At 37.9% G+C, this 12,813-nt stretch overlaps 1 protein-coding gene across 2 annotated transcripts in view; it reads left to right on the top strand.

Annotated features, from left to right (window-relative positions):
* The first annotated feature begins 4,786 nt into the window (after positions 1-4,786).
* The window catches only part of smox (spermine oxidase), a 15,922-nt gene continuing 7,895 nt past the window's right edge, over positions 4,787-12,813 (top strand). Inside the window, exons 1-3 of one of the 2 annotated variants that reach the window (XM_034889823.1) lie at positions 4,853-4,993; positions 10,502-10,616; positions 12,022-12,256. In XM_034889823.1, coding sequence (XP_034745714.1) covers positions 10,614-10,616; positions 12,022-12,256 — 238 coding nt within the window. In that variant the 5' untranslated portion in view covers positions 4,853-4,993; positions 10,502-10,613. Of the gene's footprint in view, positions 4,994-10,501; positions 10,617-12,021; positions 12,257-12,813 lie in introns of both variants that reach the window. The other variant, XM_034889826.1, reaches the window with a different exon arrangement.

Here is a 12,813-nt window from a genome sequence, read left to right as displayed (position 1 = left end):
GACCTGTTGCGTAACCGGTGGTGTGATGGTGAAGGAGTGAAATAGAATAGGATCACTGAAAAGAGGAAAGAACGGTGTCTGGAAATGACTTACATTTAAATACTCACCATTGCCTTATGTCCTTGTTGGTGGTAAAATTCTAACATACGACTCTACTCAGATGTGGTTAACTTCAAGTGAAACATCTATCTTTGTCACAGTGTGCCTGTCATGAATGTTACAAATGGGAAAATGTCTTATTGATAACCTTTAAAATTTTGATGGCTTAAGCGTCACAATTGCTTAGTTGTTATCATTAAACAGCAAGAAAAATTTGTGACTGACAAGTTTCTGTGGTTTTTGACGTTTTTGTGGATTTCACTTTCCAAACACAAATTGGTGATTCCGAATTGTTCATAATTTAGAGTCATTGTCTTTTGCATGTTTGACAGTAGAGGACATTGAGGCCATGCCCTTTGTATTTTTCTGGGAATTTGTAAGGTTTATGCAGCAACCTAAGGCTAACATTCTCAATAAAAATATGATTACTTTTTTGACTCATTATAGTTATACATTTGATCAATTTTATATCCATGAAAAAAGAGATCTAAAAAGAATTCAGTATTTTCCAACTATACGTTTTCTCTCTTCACTGTGGAGAGGCCTTTGAACAACAGTAGCATTTAGACTTTCACAAATAAAATAGAAGACAGAAAATAAAGTTGAAAAATAGATACAAAAATCCAAATAATGTACTAATATTTGAGACTTCCTTTTTGGTTTCTGGGGGAGAGGGGGAATAGACAGTAGCTGGTCCAGGATGCTACCATGGTTAAGGCATATGTTAGCAGCTGTGTCCTGTTTTTATTGGATTTGAGGACGTTTGCACTCCAGCAACATTTGCCAAAGTTACAATGTAACGTTTGCCAAACATATTGGTTAGTCTTCATAGGAGTTAGCTGGAAACGTTAAACTCATTGAGCCAACATTAGCCTATGTAGCTAGCTAGCTACACAGCATAAAAGCAACATTAATTAAGGCTAGTCTTGCATTGCCAGACCGTCTTCCACAGCGCTTTGGAGGAAGGTCTGGCTAGTCCACACACATTCCAGGATCGGAGAAAAAAAGAGCAATGGCACCTCTGCAAAATAGCCTTGGGAAGGAACTTGTTTTGGGAAACGTGTACGATTAAAGGTTGTTTTAGTCGTGCAACAAAAAACTCAGATTGGACAGATAGTCTAGCTAGCTGTCTGGATTTACCCTGCAGAGATCTGAGGAGCAGTTAACCACAGCCTAAATCGATCGGAGGTCAAAATGCCAACACAAAGAAAGCTGGAAGGTGACAGACATCTGGCCAAAACGAAGGGCCTTTCAGCGGACTTTCCATCGGCACCAATCCCGGGAATAAAACATAGTCAATATAGACTGATTAAGGTGGACTTGGAATCATTACCTAAAGATTTCTAAAGTCCTGGCTGTGGCCCTGATGTTAGCCCTTTGATGAGCAGGTGTCAAGTGTAGAACGTAGAAGTCGTAGATTGCAGATTTTTATTTGCTCCAGACATCACATGGCTCTCACACAAGGTAAGAATGTTTGCTGTTCAAAATGTCCTGCACTGAACTCTGCAACGGACTCCCTGAAGCTCTCTAGTGGGTGTTCTTTCCCAGTCATAGAGGACCTTGAAGTCTGACCAATGTGAGTTACACTATAACAGTAAACCTGCCATTAATGACTGCACTCTGATTGGTTCTTTCCTTTCTTGCTGCTTCATGGTGGTGGTGGTGTTAATTATTCACTCTGTATGTAGCATTCATGCAGGATGCTTGTTGCTGGGGAATGGCTCAGGATCATAAAAGGCTGTTGTAGCCAGCTGATTGACTCCCTTCTTCAACAAGTTCCTGTGCATGCTCCAACTGGCCCATCAATGAAAAGCCACTTTCTTCCCCCTCTGTGGCGTGTTGCTGTGCAGGAGAGTGAAAGGGAGGTGGGAAAACGATGGACAATACAGTAACCCAATGCTGGCCAGACTCACAATGTGAGGTCTCTGTGCCTTGCTGGACCAACAAACAGAGAGGCCTTTCTCATGATCCAACTGATTCACCAATCCCACGCCAGCATTCCTCTGCTTTAATTATGCAGCAAGCACATGCATATTCACGTGCTAATCACTTAACCTCTGCCGGGACACCCTGTAAAGTAATTAAGATAGCAAAGGAACATGTGATCCAATTGGACCAATACATAGAATGGACATTATTGTCTTGTGATTGCATAATCCTTTCAATAAAAGACTGGCTGATTGTTTAATCAGTGTTGTGGGTACTCACACGGTTTCTTGCTGCGCGCTTACAATTTGGGTTTCAATGAGCACAGTATGGCTCCGTCCCATGTCAAAACAACAATCCTATTAATACAAATAGTCCCAAAAAACAGTGTACATAATATGTAAGTAAGACACTTGGCTATAATGGCAGTGCAGTCTACTCTGTAGGGATGTAGGGACCTAAACAATGTCATCCAAAGCACAACGATCAAGCTGACCTAAAGTGAACTTACTATCAGAAGATTGCAGTAACCAGTATGTTAATCCAACACTCTGTCAGGAAAAAACGATTTGTGACAAAAATACTAAGCCAGTCGAACAATGACCAGCACCCTAATCCTGTTGAAAAATGAAAATTGCAGCCCTCTCTAAAAGAGCCACAGTTTCCAAACAGAGCGATGAGAGTGAACCATAACAATGAAGTTGTGGAACAAGACAGCTCAATGATGAGTTAAAACTCAATGTGAAGCTCCATAAAGATGAGGGCAGCTGTAGATTTTGGTGATAATTTTTGGTTGGTTCATCACTACGAGTGACCCCTTTCACATTTTCACACTGTTTTCACATTATCCTCTGAGACGTTATAAAAGTAAATTGATTTTAGTTGCTTTAAATGTTCTGCCTTAAGCACATTTAAAGACATACCCTCAGTGTCCTCACTGACTTTACTTGATATATGGCCAGTGCTAGTCTGCTTTAATTTGCTGTAGAAGCAACAACAACAGGCTGTATCTTCAAACAAAGAGATTAATTGGTCATAAAGCATGACAAAGTCTTTTATTTTCATATTGCAACTATCATTTCCCTTTATTGATATGATTTGTGTAAAGACCTTTAGTTTTTTTACAGCAGCTAGTGAAATTTTCTGCTGATTATTCAAATGATCAGATGATTGTCTGACAAACTTCCTCTTTTAACAAAACACAGACAAAGCACAGAACAGGAAGGGTGGCAACCCGCAAGATGAAGCGATTATTGGCCCATACACAGACACATTTTTACATCCGGGAGGTGCACAACACCACCAAATCATCTTTCTTTGTTTATTTGTGGGTTTGGACCTGTAGCCAAAACAGCTGGGGTGGCCTTTTGGAGAAGTTAACATACCAAACCCAACAGCGCCTGCTTTCCGAGAGATTTCCTGCTCAACAACGTGAAACGAATCCACCACAGGCACCATTATCAATTTGTATCTTGCCATTAAAAAAGACTCCCAAGATACTTTTTTTCCAATGACCATCTAAACTATTCTAATTGCTATCTTTGCTGATTGATGTATTGTTTATTCCTATTAAGATATTTGTTTACTGTGTTTGGAGGGTGGAGTTGGGGTTGAGGCTGGGTATGCCTTTTTTCTTTTTTTATTATTTTGGTAATTTAATTATCAATGCATATTAGGATTACCTCCTACATGTTGTACATCGTGAATTACACTTGACACCACTAACTTGTTTTAAAAACCATTGTTTTACTAATTAAATTCTATACTGCATGGGTGAATAAGTTGTTTTGTTGTGTTGTGTTTTTGAGTATACTTTAGTGTCACACACAGTCTACCTCTCCTTTTAATTGGACCCATGTCAACTTGCTTTGTGACATGATGTCTCTTGAACATATGATCTTTATTTATATTTAGTTTAAGCTTGTGGTAGCCTTTTTATTAACTATATTAAACAGTTAATCAGCATCACGTATCATCAGAATCAATTGGTCCCACCTCAGCAGCATAATGTATTATAATCACTAAATTGGTGGTGTAAAGTAACATAAAGTAGCCTTTATTTACTTAAGAAGTTACTTTTAACTTCTACTCCACAACATTTCAGAGGGAAATATTGTACATTTTATTCCACTGCATTCATTTGACAGCTATTTTAACTCATTGCTTTCAGCATTAATAGTTTACATCCAAAATATATGATCGGCTAAAAATATATCATGGCGTTTTAAAGATTAAACTACCCACCAGCGTATGAAGTAATTTAAATTACATCAACCTTTACCAGTTGCAGCAGCTTACACAGTAAATCATCAGTAATAAATGTTACATTTTTTTGCTGCCATTGGGCCATTTTGCTGCCTAATGAGTTATTTAATGTTGAAACAATTCCATAATATAATGCAGACTATAGCCCTATAGTAGAGTCTACATAAACATAAAATTGAATTGATCAACCCCACTGTCACCGATATCTGATCCAGCAATTTGATTCAGTATCAGCCCAATATAACTAGGCTATAATTATAATTATTCATGTTATAAATAGATTTATTATTATTTTTATTTATTATTATTATTATTATTATTATTATTACTGTGACATTATAATATTCACATTTTTATTTAGGCCTGTGTATTAACGTTTTTGAAAAGGTTCTTGCTTTGATTAAAATGACTTTCTTAGCATGCAGGATCACACACACATCCTGCATGCTAAGAACAACAGACGTGTATTACGGTATTACGCAGCAGCAGGCAGCTCCATGACAGCAGGCTGTCACTGAGTGGGGGCTGGTTTTTGTCGTCATCAAGGCTCATATTTAATCAATGAGGAGGCAGCGGCCACGGGAAAACTGGCTGCTTCTGGTTTCCAGGCATAAATACAAAGCGGTGCCGGTCTGAGGGGAAAACGGGCACAAAGGAAAGCGGAGCACTCTGAGGTTTTAAAGCTGAAGACCAAGAGAGCCAGGTAACCAGCTGCTCTACTAAAACCACATAACAGAATTATTATTTAACAACCGGTGGTGGGTGATGGTCAGTGCAGCATGTTGACCAAAAATAACAGGCTGTGTATTCGTAGGCTACATGTCGCTGGAAATACAGTGAGAACAGCTTATTTCTACTGTAGTTGTCGGCTCTGTATTCGACCGTAAATACGCTCAGATAGGCTACAGTATACTAAATAATAATATTACACAGTTGTTTGTGTTGATAAGACAGGAAACGCTGTACGAAACTGTGTGACCACAACGTTCACGTGAAATGTTACATGGATGTACTGGAGTGTGTTCTTAGTCTGCTCTGGCTGGAAGAAGGTGGATTTGTGTATTTCGCTTTATTTCTCCCCATTAAAATGTGTTTCGGTTTGGCTGCGTCTCTATCACATTTTGTTCTTTTGTAGACAATTAAGTCAGAGTAACTCAGTGAAGTTGTACGCTTTGTTTCAAAATGCTGCCACATCACAGTTACGTGGCAGTAAAGGATTTTCTCATCCAGATGACTTATCCAGCCACCCACTATACAGGATGACATCAACCACTTAGATCTTCTTTCTGTCTTCAGTCAGATTTTTTTTATCTGTTAAAAGGTTCTCATTCCATTATTTGCATTTTTGGTAGCCAGACACTTTCAAATTATTGTAACCAATGGCTGTCTTAATGGTTAATAAATCCATTTCTAATGTTTAATGGGCAAGTTATAATCTACTAATAAAACATTAAGAAAGGTCATGTTGGGTCAAGAAGAAGTCCTTTAGCTACTTCCTTTGCTACCTTGAGTATGTCATTGCTTTTTCACTTTTTAACAAGCATGCACTTATTAATGTTAATAAGTCAAAAGGGATTTACAATCCATCAAGTATGCTGGTATAAAAATTAAAATGTAATAATAATAAAGAAAATACAGATTTTGGCTTATTTAAGTGGCCAAACCGTCCAACCTGATTTTGTACCACCTGGCAGCCCAAAGGTTGCCCTTATCACTGGCTCATAGCGGATCCATAAAACAGTAGCAAATGCTTTTCTGACTTTCAATAAAATAGTTGCAGTTTATGAACTCTTTATTACAGGTGGCTTAATAGAATGGTGCCCACATTTTATTTGTCAAGGCTTTCAAGATTGTGTTTTTTTTTATGACAGAAATATACATAGTTAAACAATTGTTTATGATCTATACACTACTGGTAAAAACGTATAGGTTCCATTCCACTCCATTGTAGACCATATATACCAGCTGATCTGAGCGGATGGCTGATCCTAAATGCAATATCTACATTGCCCATTATCAGCAACCATTCATACAATGGTCCAAAGGCTCATTCTGTTTACTAATCTGATATTCAAAAAAATTAATTGAGGAAACAGTCAAGAACCCTTTTGCAATTATGTAAGCACATAATGTAATCTGAAAACGGCTGCCCTGGTTAAAAAAACAATGCAACTAATCTTAGCTGGTATTCTGTCTATAATGGAGGGCGATGGAAATTTTTAAGTAACCCCAAACTTTTGACCGGTAGTGTATATCTCTGTGGGGATAATTTTCCTGCCATCACTGTGTAATTGAATGCACTAAGTCTGTTGTGTGTATCTTTAGGAATACAACAATAGTCTCAGGGCACTCTTTATCTGCACCAGGGGAACATCCAGCGTGGTGTTTAGCACAGCCGTGAGGTGTCTATATGTGTGTGTGTGTGTGTGTGTGTGGCTGTCTGTGTGTGTGTGGTGCTTACACTCAATCATCCCAGCTTGGGAAAATCAGAGCTGAGAGAGAAGTGTGGAATGTCTGGCCTTTGGCACAAAGCCCTCAGACTACACTGCATTTTTATTCTTTGATGCAGACATGTGCAATTACCATGGTAATACTCACATTGGACTACAGTTGGGATGATCTGTCCGGTGTCTGGTCCTGTCCAGTGTAGGCCACCATTCATCACTATGACACCTTCTGGCGACAAAAAAGGAGTCCACATTATTAACTTGTGCTGATGGCATTTTAGTTGGGGGCTAATGTTATAAAATTTTATTCAATGTAGAATTACCAATAGCTTAGCTTACGAAACTTACTTTTAACTATTGTTGGCTAACACTGGTAATTAGCAATATGACAACATGATTAACATAATTTTATGTTTGTTTATGAACAAACAAACTTGCGTGGCCGCTAGCATCTTACAGCAACTCACCAGGCCCCCCAGAAAGTGTGCTGGGCTTAGAAGTCAATTGAAGATATTGGTCAAACAGTGGAATTACAACTTCCAGCCTCTTTATTTACTAAACCAATTGCCCCTCTGGGGACATATATAGTTCAACTTGACTTGACCTACATGACTATGCAATCTATGGTCTCCCTTAGACGCGGCTGAGTCAAGTGGGACACCTAGTGGCAAAGCTTAATATTCGAACGGTTTTACATTTTTTACAAGAAAATGCAGATGTGAGTCTGGACCCAGCTGCCATTTCCACAATTAAAGAGAGTGGAAAGCTGTAAAGCTTAAAGGCGGGAAGTCATTTAAGATATTACTGCTCAGGGCTGGCCTTGATTTTAAAAAGGCCACCGGCAGATGCACTGTATTGTTGATTGTCATTTCTAGGTCAGTGGTAGCCCCCTCCCTCCTCACTTCACCATCCATCATGATCCGCCAATCTACCCAAGGCCAGCCCACACATTAATCTGTGTGCAGTGGTGTAAAGCGTGGCAAGGTGGCATGTGGTGAGTGTATTAACCAGCCGTGGAATAATTACAAGCAACCAGGGAGGGTTTCACAATCTGTCAGAGGGGCCAGTGTGTGAAGTAATCAAAGGCTGTCTATGAATTAGATCTGTCATTTAAATTAGGTGAATTTTTCACTTAAATGTTTTTTGTTTTAAAGGTCAAGCCCAACAATGACATATTCGTTTTGAGTGAACACTGAATGATTAAAGCTATAATAGAGAGTTTTCTCATGAAAAGATGATAGTAAAGTGACGGAATCGTAAACATACAAGAAGTGGTTGGAGCCATTATGACGTCACCCATTGGTACCGGTTTGAAGCCTTGAGACTGCCATTTTGTTTTTAGGAGCCAGAAGTGACCATATTTGGATGAGAGTGTGGAGCTAACGCTACCTAGCTAGGTTGGTTAGCAAGGTGCATCTGTAATTCATGTTAACTGTGATATTAATTTGGAAGCTAATTTGGGCTAGTGAAAAACAGACTTAAAACAAAAAGCACTTACAGGTAAAAATGAACAGTGTCCTTTAGTACAAGTAAAAGCTGAACATTTTTTTCGGTGTCCAAAATCTTACAATTAACTTTCATGAACCAAAAATACTGTTAAAGGGTCAAAGTTCTTAGAGAAAAAATACAGACGATGCCCAACTTCATTAACTCTAAACTGGACATAATTTACTAAATGAAAATCATGAAGTATTGAAGAAGACCTAAAACTAGCTACCTAACTAACTCTTTTTTGCAAACAGTGGATTTGCCCCATTTTGGCCATTAAAAGAAAACAGGTTTGAGACACTTCCAATTGGCTTCACTTTTTGACCCGGAGGCTACGTACACTTCCTTTCTACAGTCTGACTAAAAACACAATTTTCTGGCGTTATTTGAGTTTTTAGTGAACCGTATAAGCCTAAAATTACTTGGTCAATTCCTTTCTGGAAGTAGAGTTGGGATTTTTTGCACAACCTCCCTTACCCCGAAGGGGAAGAGAGAACGGCTAAACTGTAGTGAAAATGTCGAAAACAATAACACTATGTAAAGAACCCATTTCAAACACATTACAATGGGTTTAAATGATGACCCTTGTTGGAATTTTAACCAAAACAATTAAGATATTTGCCCTTGTCTGTAACTATGACTGCGTGTTTGTTGAAGTGTCTCTTTGCTAAAATGTCACAATCAGACAAGATGAATAGCCATTCATCCAAATATACGCTCAAAATAAAAGTGCACTGAACGAAAGTAGACAGATGAGCAGATCTTAATTTTCAGATATCAGATACACATCTTTACATGTGCAGGAAATTTGTCTTTTTGCACAATCTGCTGCCAGTATAAATGTTATTATATGTATGATATAATATTTCCATATACAGTATCCACACAAAACAATGTGCAATAAACCTAGCATAAGCATATTGTATGCTCACAGTCCAGTTTGTGGACAGTGATTTGGAAACTATGACTGTAGTAATCCAGCTGATGATTAACAGTGTTGTTTAACTGTGATTATTAATATTAAGTATTCATGGCTAAAGTAAGATACGTTTTTAGAGAATGAGAGAACTGGAATTAAAACAGGACTTTATTTGGTGCATATAGTTCAGCATACAGTTCAGTGTGATCAGAGGTTTAGCAGTATGTGTTAAAATACACAAAAAGTGCAGACTGAAGGTAGGATTGTGCAATATGGATACATTAATCTATTGTTATCTCTGCAAAGGAGGTAGTGTTTTCGGTTTGGTTTGTTAGTTTGTCAACAGGATTATGGAAAAAACTGTTTTCATGACACTTTGTGGAAGGGCGTAGCATGGGTCAAGAAAGAACTCATATTTTGGAGCAAATTCAGATCATGGAGGCAGATAAACAAATACTTTTTTCCACAACATTGGGAGGTAGGGCATGTCCTTGGCAGAGGTCTGTGTTCTCTTAGTGCCCTTCTAGTTACATATCTTTTTATGTTTTGATGTACTGATATTGACCTGTCCAGATTAACAGGTTTGACTCATCTATGTTGGACGTCAGTGAGTTTTTGAGATTTACGGAAGTAAAAGGTTACCGCCAGACATCTTTTCTTGCAGCTCTGGATCTTGGTTTCCTCTTTGACTGTCTTTGTCAGCTCTTGTGACTCCTCCAGCTGAGTTGTCAAGATTGACAACTTGCTTACGACAGTTTACACAAGTCAAAGTTAAATCAAGGTTAAAAACAAGATGAGATGGAAACTATCCTCTGTCCAAGTAATGTACATACATGTACATGTCAATCAGAGAAAGATGGATTATTTGTTATACAGTGTGCATAATAGTCAACTCCACTGAATCCTTTCTGGTGTGTATTTTGCACATATATGCAATATACACTGTCCTGTGTCCTGTGCTGCTCTGGTAACAAAGCGGGGAATGTGTGTATATTGTGTAACACCAGGATATCACCGTCTTACTTCAGAAGACTTGGTGTTGTTACTTATGCGTGTCAGTGCTAGAAGAACAGACGCATTTTATATTAAAGGCTCTTAGAAAACAGTTATAGCAGTGTACATCTTCCATGAAAAACAGCCACTTACTATTGTTAGTAAATCTGACTTGGAACATCTTCTGAATAGACTCTCATTGTGTTATTCTTACACACAGCTGTCCATACATTCACAGCAAGCAGCCTTGTGTACAGTAAAAACAAGGTTGCTTGTTTATTCTTCACTCTGAATGTTTTGTCATTGAGCATTTTCAAGAACATTTGAGATGTGCAATAATAAATCATTTCCTATTTGTGCTTAGTCTGTTCTCTGACAGAAAAACAGGGTTGTGGAGCGCTTTGGTAGCAGATTGGTTACAGCGAATGCAGCTGTAAATGTGGGTCTTATAAGGAAGAATTCCAATAAGCAAATATATGGTAAATATCGCCATTCATTTTGTGAACACTACTAAAAATATTTTTTCAAGATTAGTAATGCTGTTTACGCCAAATTCCTACCCTACCTATGTTATGTGGAGAATTATTGTAAAAACAAAACAGACTCTCCTCTCTTCCAGCAGTGAATATACTAATTGTTTAACAATGAGATCATCCGACCTTGACGATGCCGTCTGCCATCGTCATTCTTTCTAAACTTCAACAAATATTTTGATGTCAGGAACATGATTTATTTTATTGACAATTTGGGGCACTAAACTGTCTGTAAATGTGTCTGATAGCCTATTTTTGTAGCTTAACAAAAAAGCCAAGGTTCTTAACACTTCTTACATTTGTTCAAATTGACAATATCAGGGCATGCCAAAACCTTTAGACCCCAGTGGGTTAGGAATCACATGGGATGTAGTTATAATTATTATTGTAAAAAAATAAAAAAATAAAAAGATTGTATCCATCTTAATTAATGACAAAATTAACGCCTGCAGGCGCTGTGGAGTTTATATTGTTTATACATGTCTATGTTGTCTGCTTTGGTGATGTTTATTTTTACTAACTCTAAAAGAAGTTTCAGGCTATTTAATGTATGTAGCCGAGGTGTCCATAGCTCGTTTTAATTGTTATAGTATGAATCTCTTTTCTGCCTTTTTTTAGTGTTGAAAGTGGTTGTATATTTAAACTTGATAAACTTAATAAAGTTGTATGGGCAGACTGCAAAGTGTTTCTATAAAAATGGAATTCATTTTCAACTTGTGGATAAGTTGACATTTAATGCAATTTCTTTGTCGCCTAAAGATGTGTTTTTAATCTTAAAAGTATCTCATCATAACCCCTTCCCTTTTAAATGTAAAGCAGTTTTACTCTCAGTTTAAACTACTTTTTACACAAGTACTTTTACTTAGGTAAAATGGATTTACAGTAGCAGTACTTTTACTTGAGTACAATGTTCTAGTAGTCTTCCCATCTCTGCCAGGATAATCATTTGCTGCACAATGTATTGTCTTCTGTTGTCTTTTTAGATATGGATATGATATGAATAGCTTTGCACAAGATAATAAGTTGTATGCAAATGGGGATTGGATATCTTGTCCACACAAGACATTATCACATTCACACAAAATAGCAGGAGGTAACATGAGCCACCCAACCAGCATTGTGTGTATTCACGAGTTGCTTCAAAGTATGTTATGTTACGTTATAATGTTTTCCATTTGTGTATATTGTGTGCAATGTGTGCATATTTGAAGAACATATCAACTAAAAAATATGTTGAGTTAGATTTCTTATGCTCAATATTCTTCTTCTGTATGAGTGCCTTTTGCCTGCTCACTTTGTGTCATAATGGGGCCATTTTTAACTTGGGTCCTTTTCTTTCTTTTGTCAACAGACTCCATCGAAGAGGATCTTGGACGGCATGCAAAGTTGTGAAATTTCCTCAGACAGCACTGATGATCCTCTTAGTAGCGACCTACGCACTCATCGGCAGCCTCGAATAGTAGTGATTGGTGCTGGCTTGGCCGGCCTTGCTGCAACTAAGATCCTACTGAAAAACGGCTTCACGGATGTCACCGTCCTAGAGGCGTCAGACCACATCGGCGGGAGAGTTCACAGTGTTCAGCTTGGTAAGAGGACGCGGTTACCTGCTGTTACCTCAGACTTAGTGTTACACTTATTTACGAATAACACCCACATAATGTAACTGTGCTTTGTGCGCACACTTATTCTGTACAATACCTCTGCTTTTTCATTTTTCAAAACATACAGCAATTTCATGGCTTTAATAGACTTAAGCTATGGGCATTATATTAGCTCAGATGTCCAAAATTTCATCAAGAAAGTACTAATGAAAAAGCACAATAAAGGGGTAACAAACAGCAATATCAGGGGAACTTTAAGTAATAGTTTGACATATTGAAAAGCAGAGGTTAAACCTCCAGGAAGTTACTATTTACTATTTGATAACTCTCTGTTGAGCCACAATTACAGATTGTTAAATTTTGTTATCTGTGGGTCAGACTATCCTAAGTTACTAACTCACTCCTGGCTGTAGCTGCATATTTAGCGTATAGTCTTTAGAGTGGTCAAACAATTTTTTTAAGGCCATACATACAGTGGGTACGGAAAGTATTCAGACCCCTTTAAATTTTTCACTCTTTGTTTCATTGCAGCCTTTTTCCAA

This window comes from Etheostoma cragini, chromosome 2, assembly GCF_013103735.1.
Source record: "Etheostoma cragini isolate CJK2018 chromosome 2, CSU_Ecrag_1.0, whole genome shotgun sequence".
In the NCBI taxonomy this organism is placed as follows: domain Eukaryota; kingdom Metazoa; phylum Chordata; class Actinopteri; order Perciformes; family Percidae; genus Etheostoma; species Etheostoma cragini.
The sequence above is the reverse complement of the archived record's forward strand: the minus strand, read 5'-3'. Positions and strand labels throughout refer to the sequence as shown.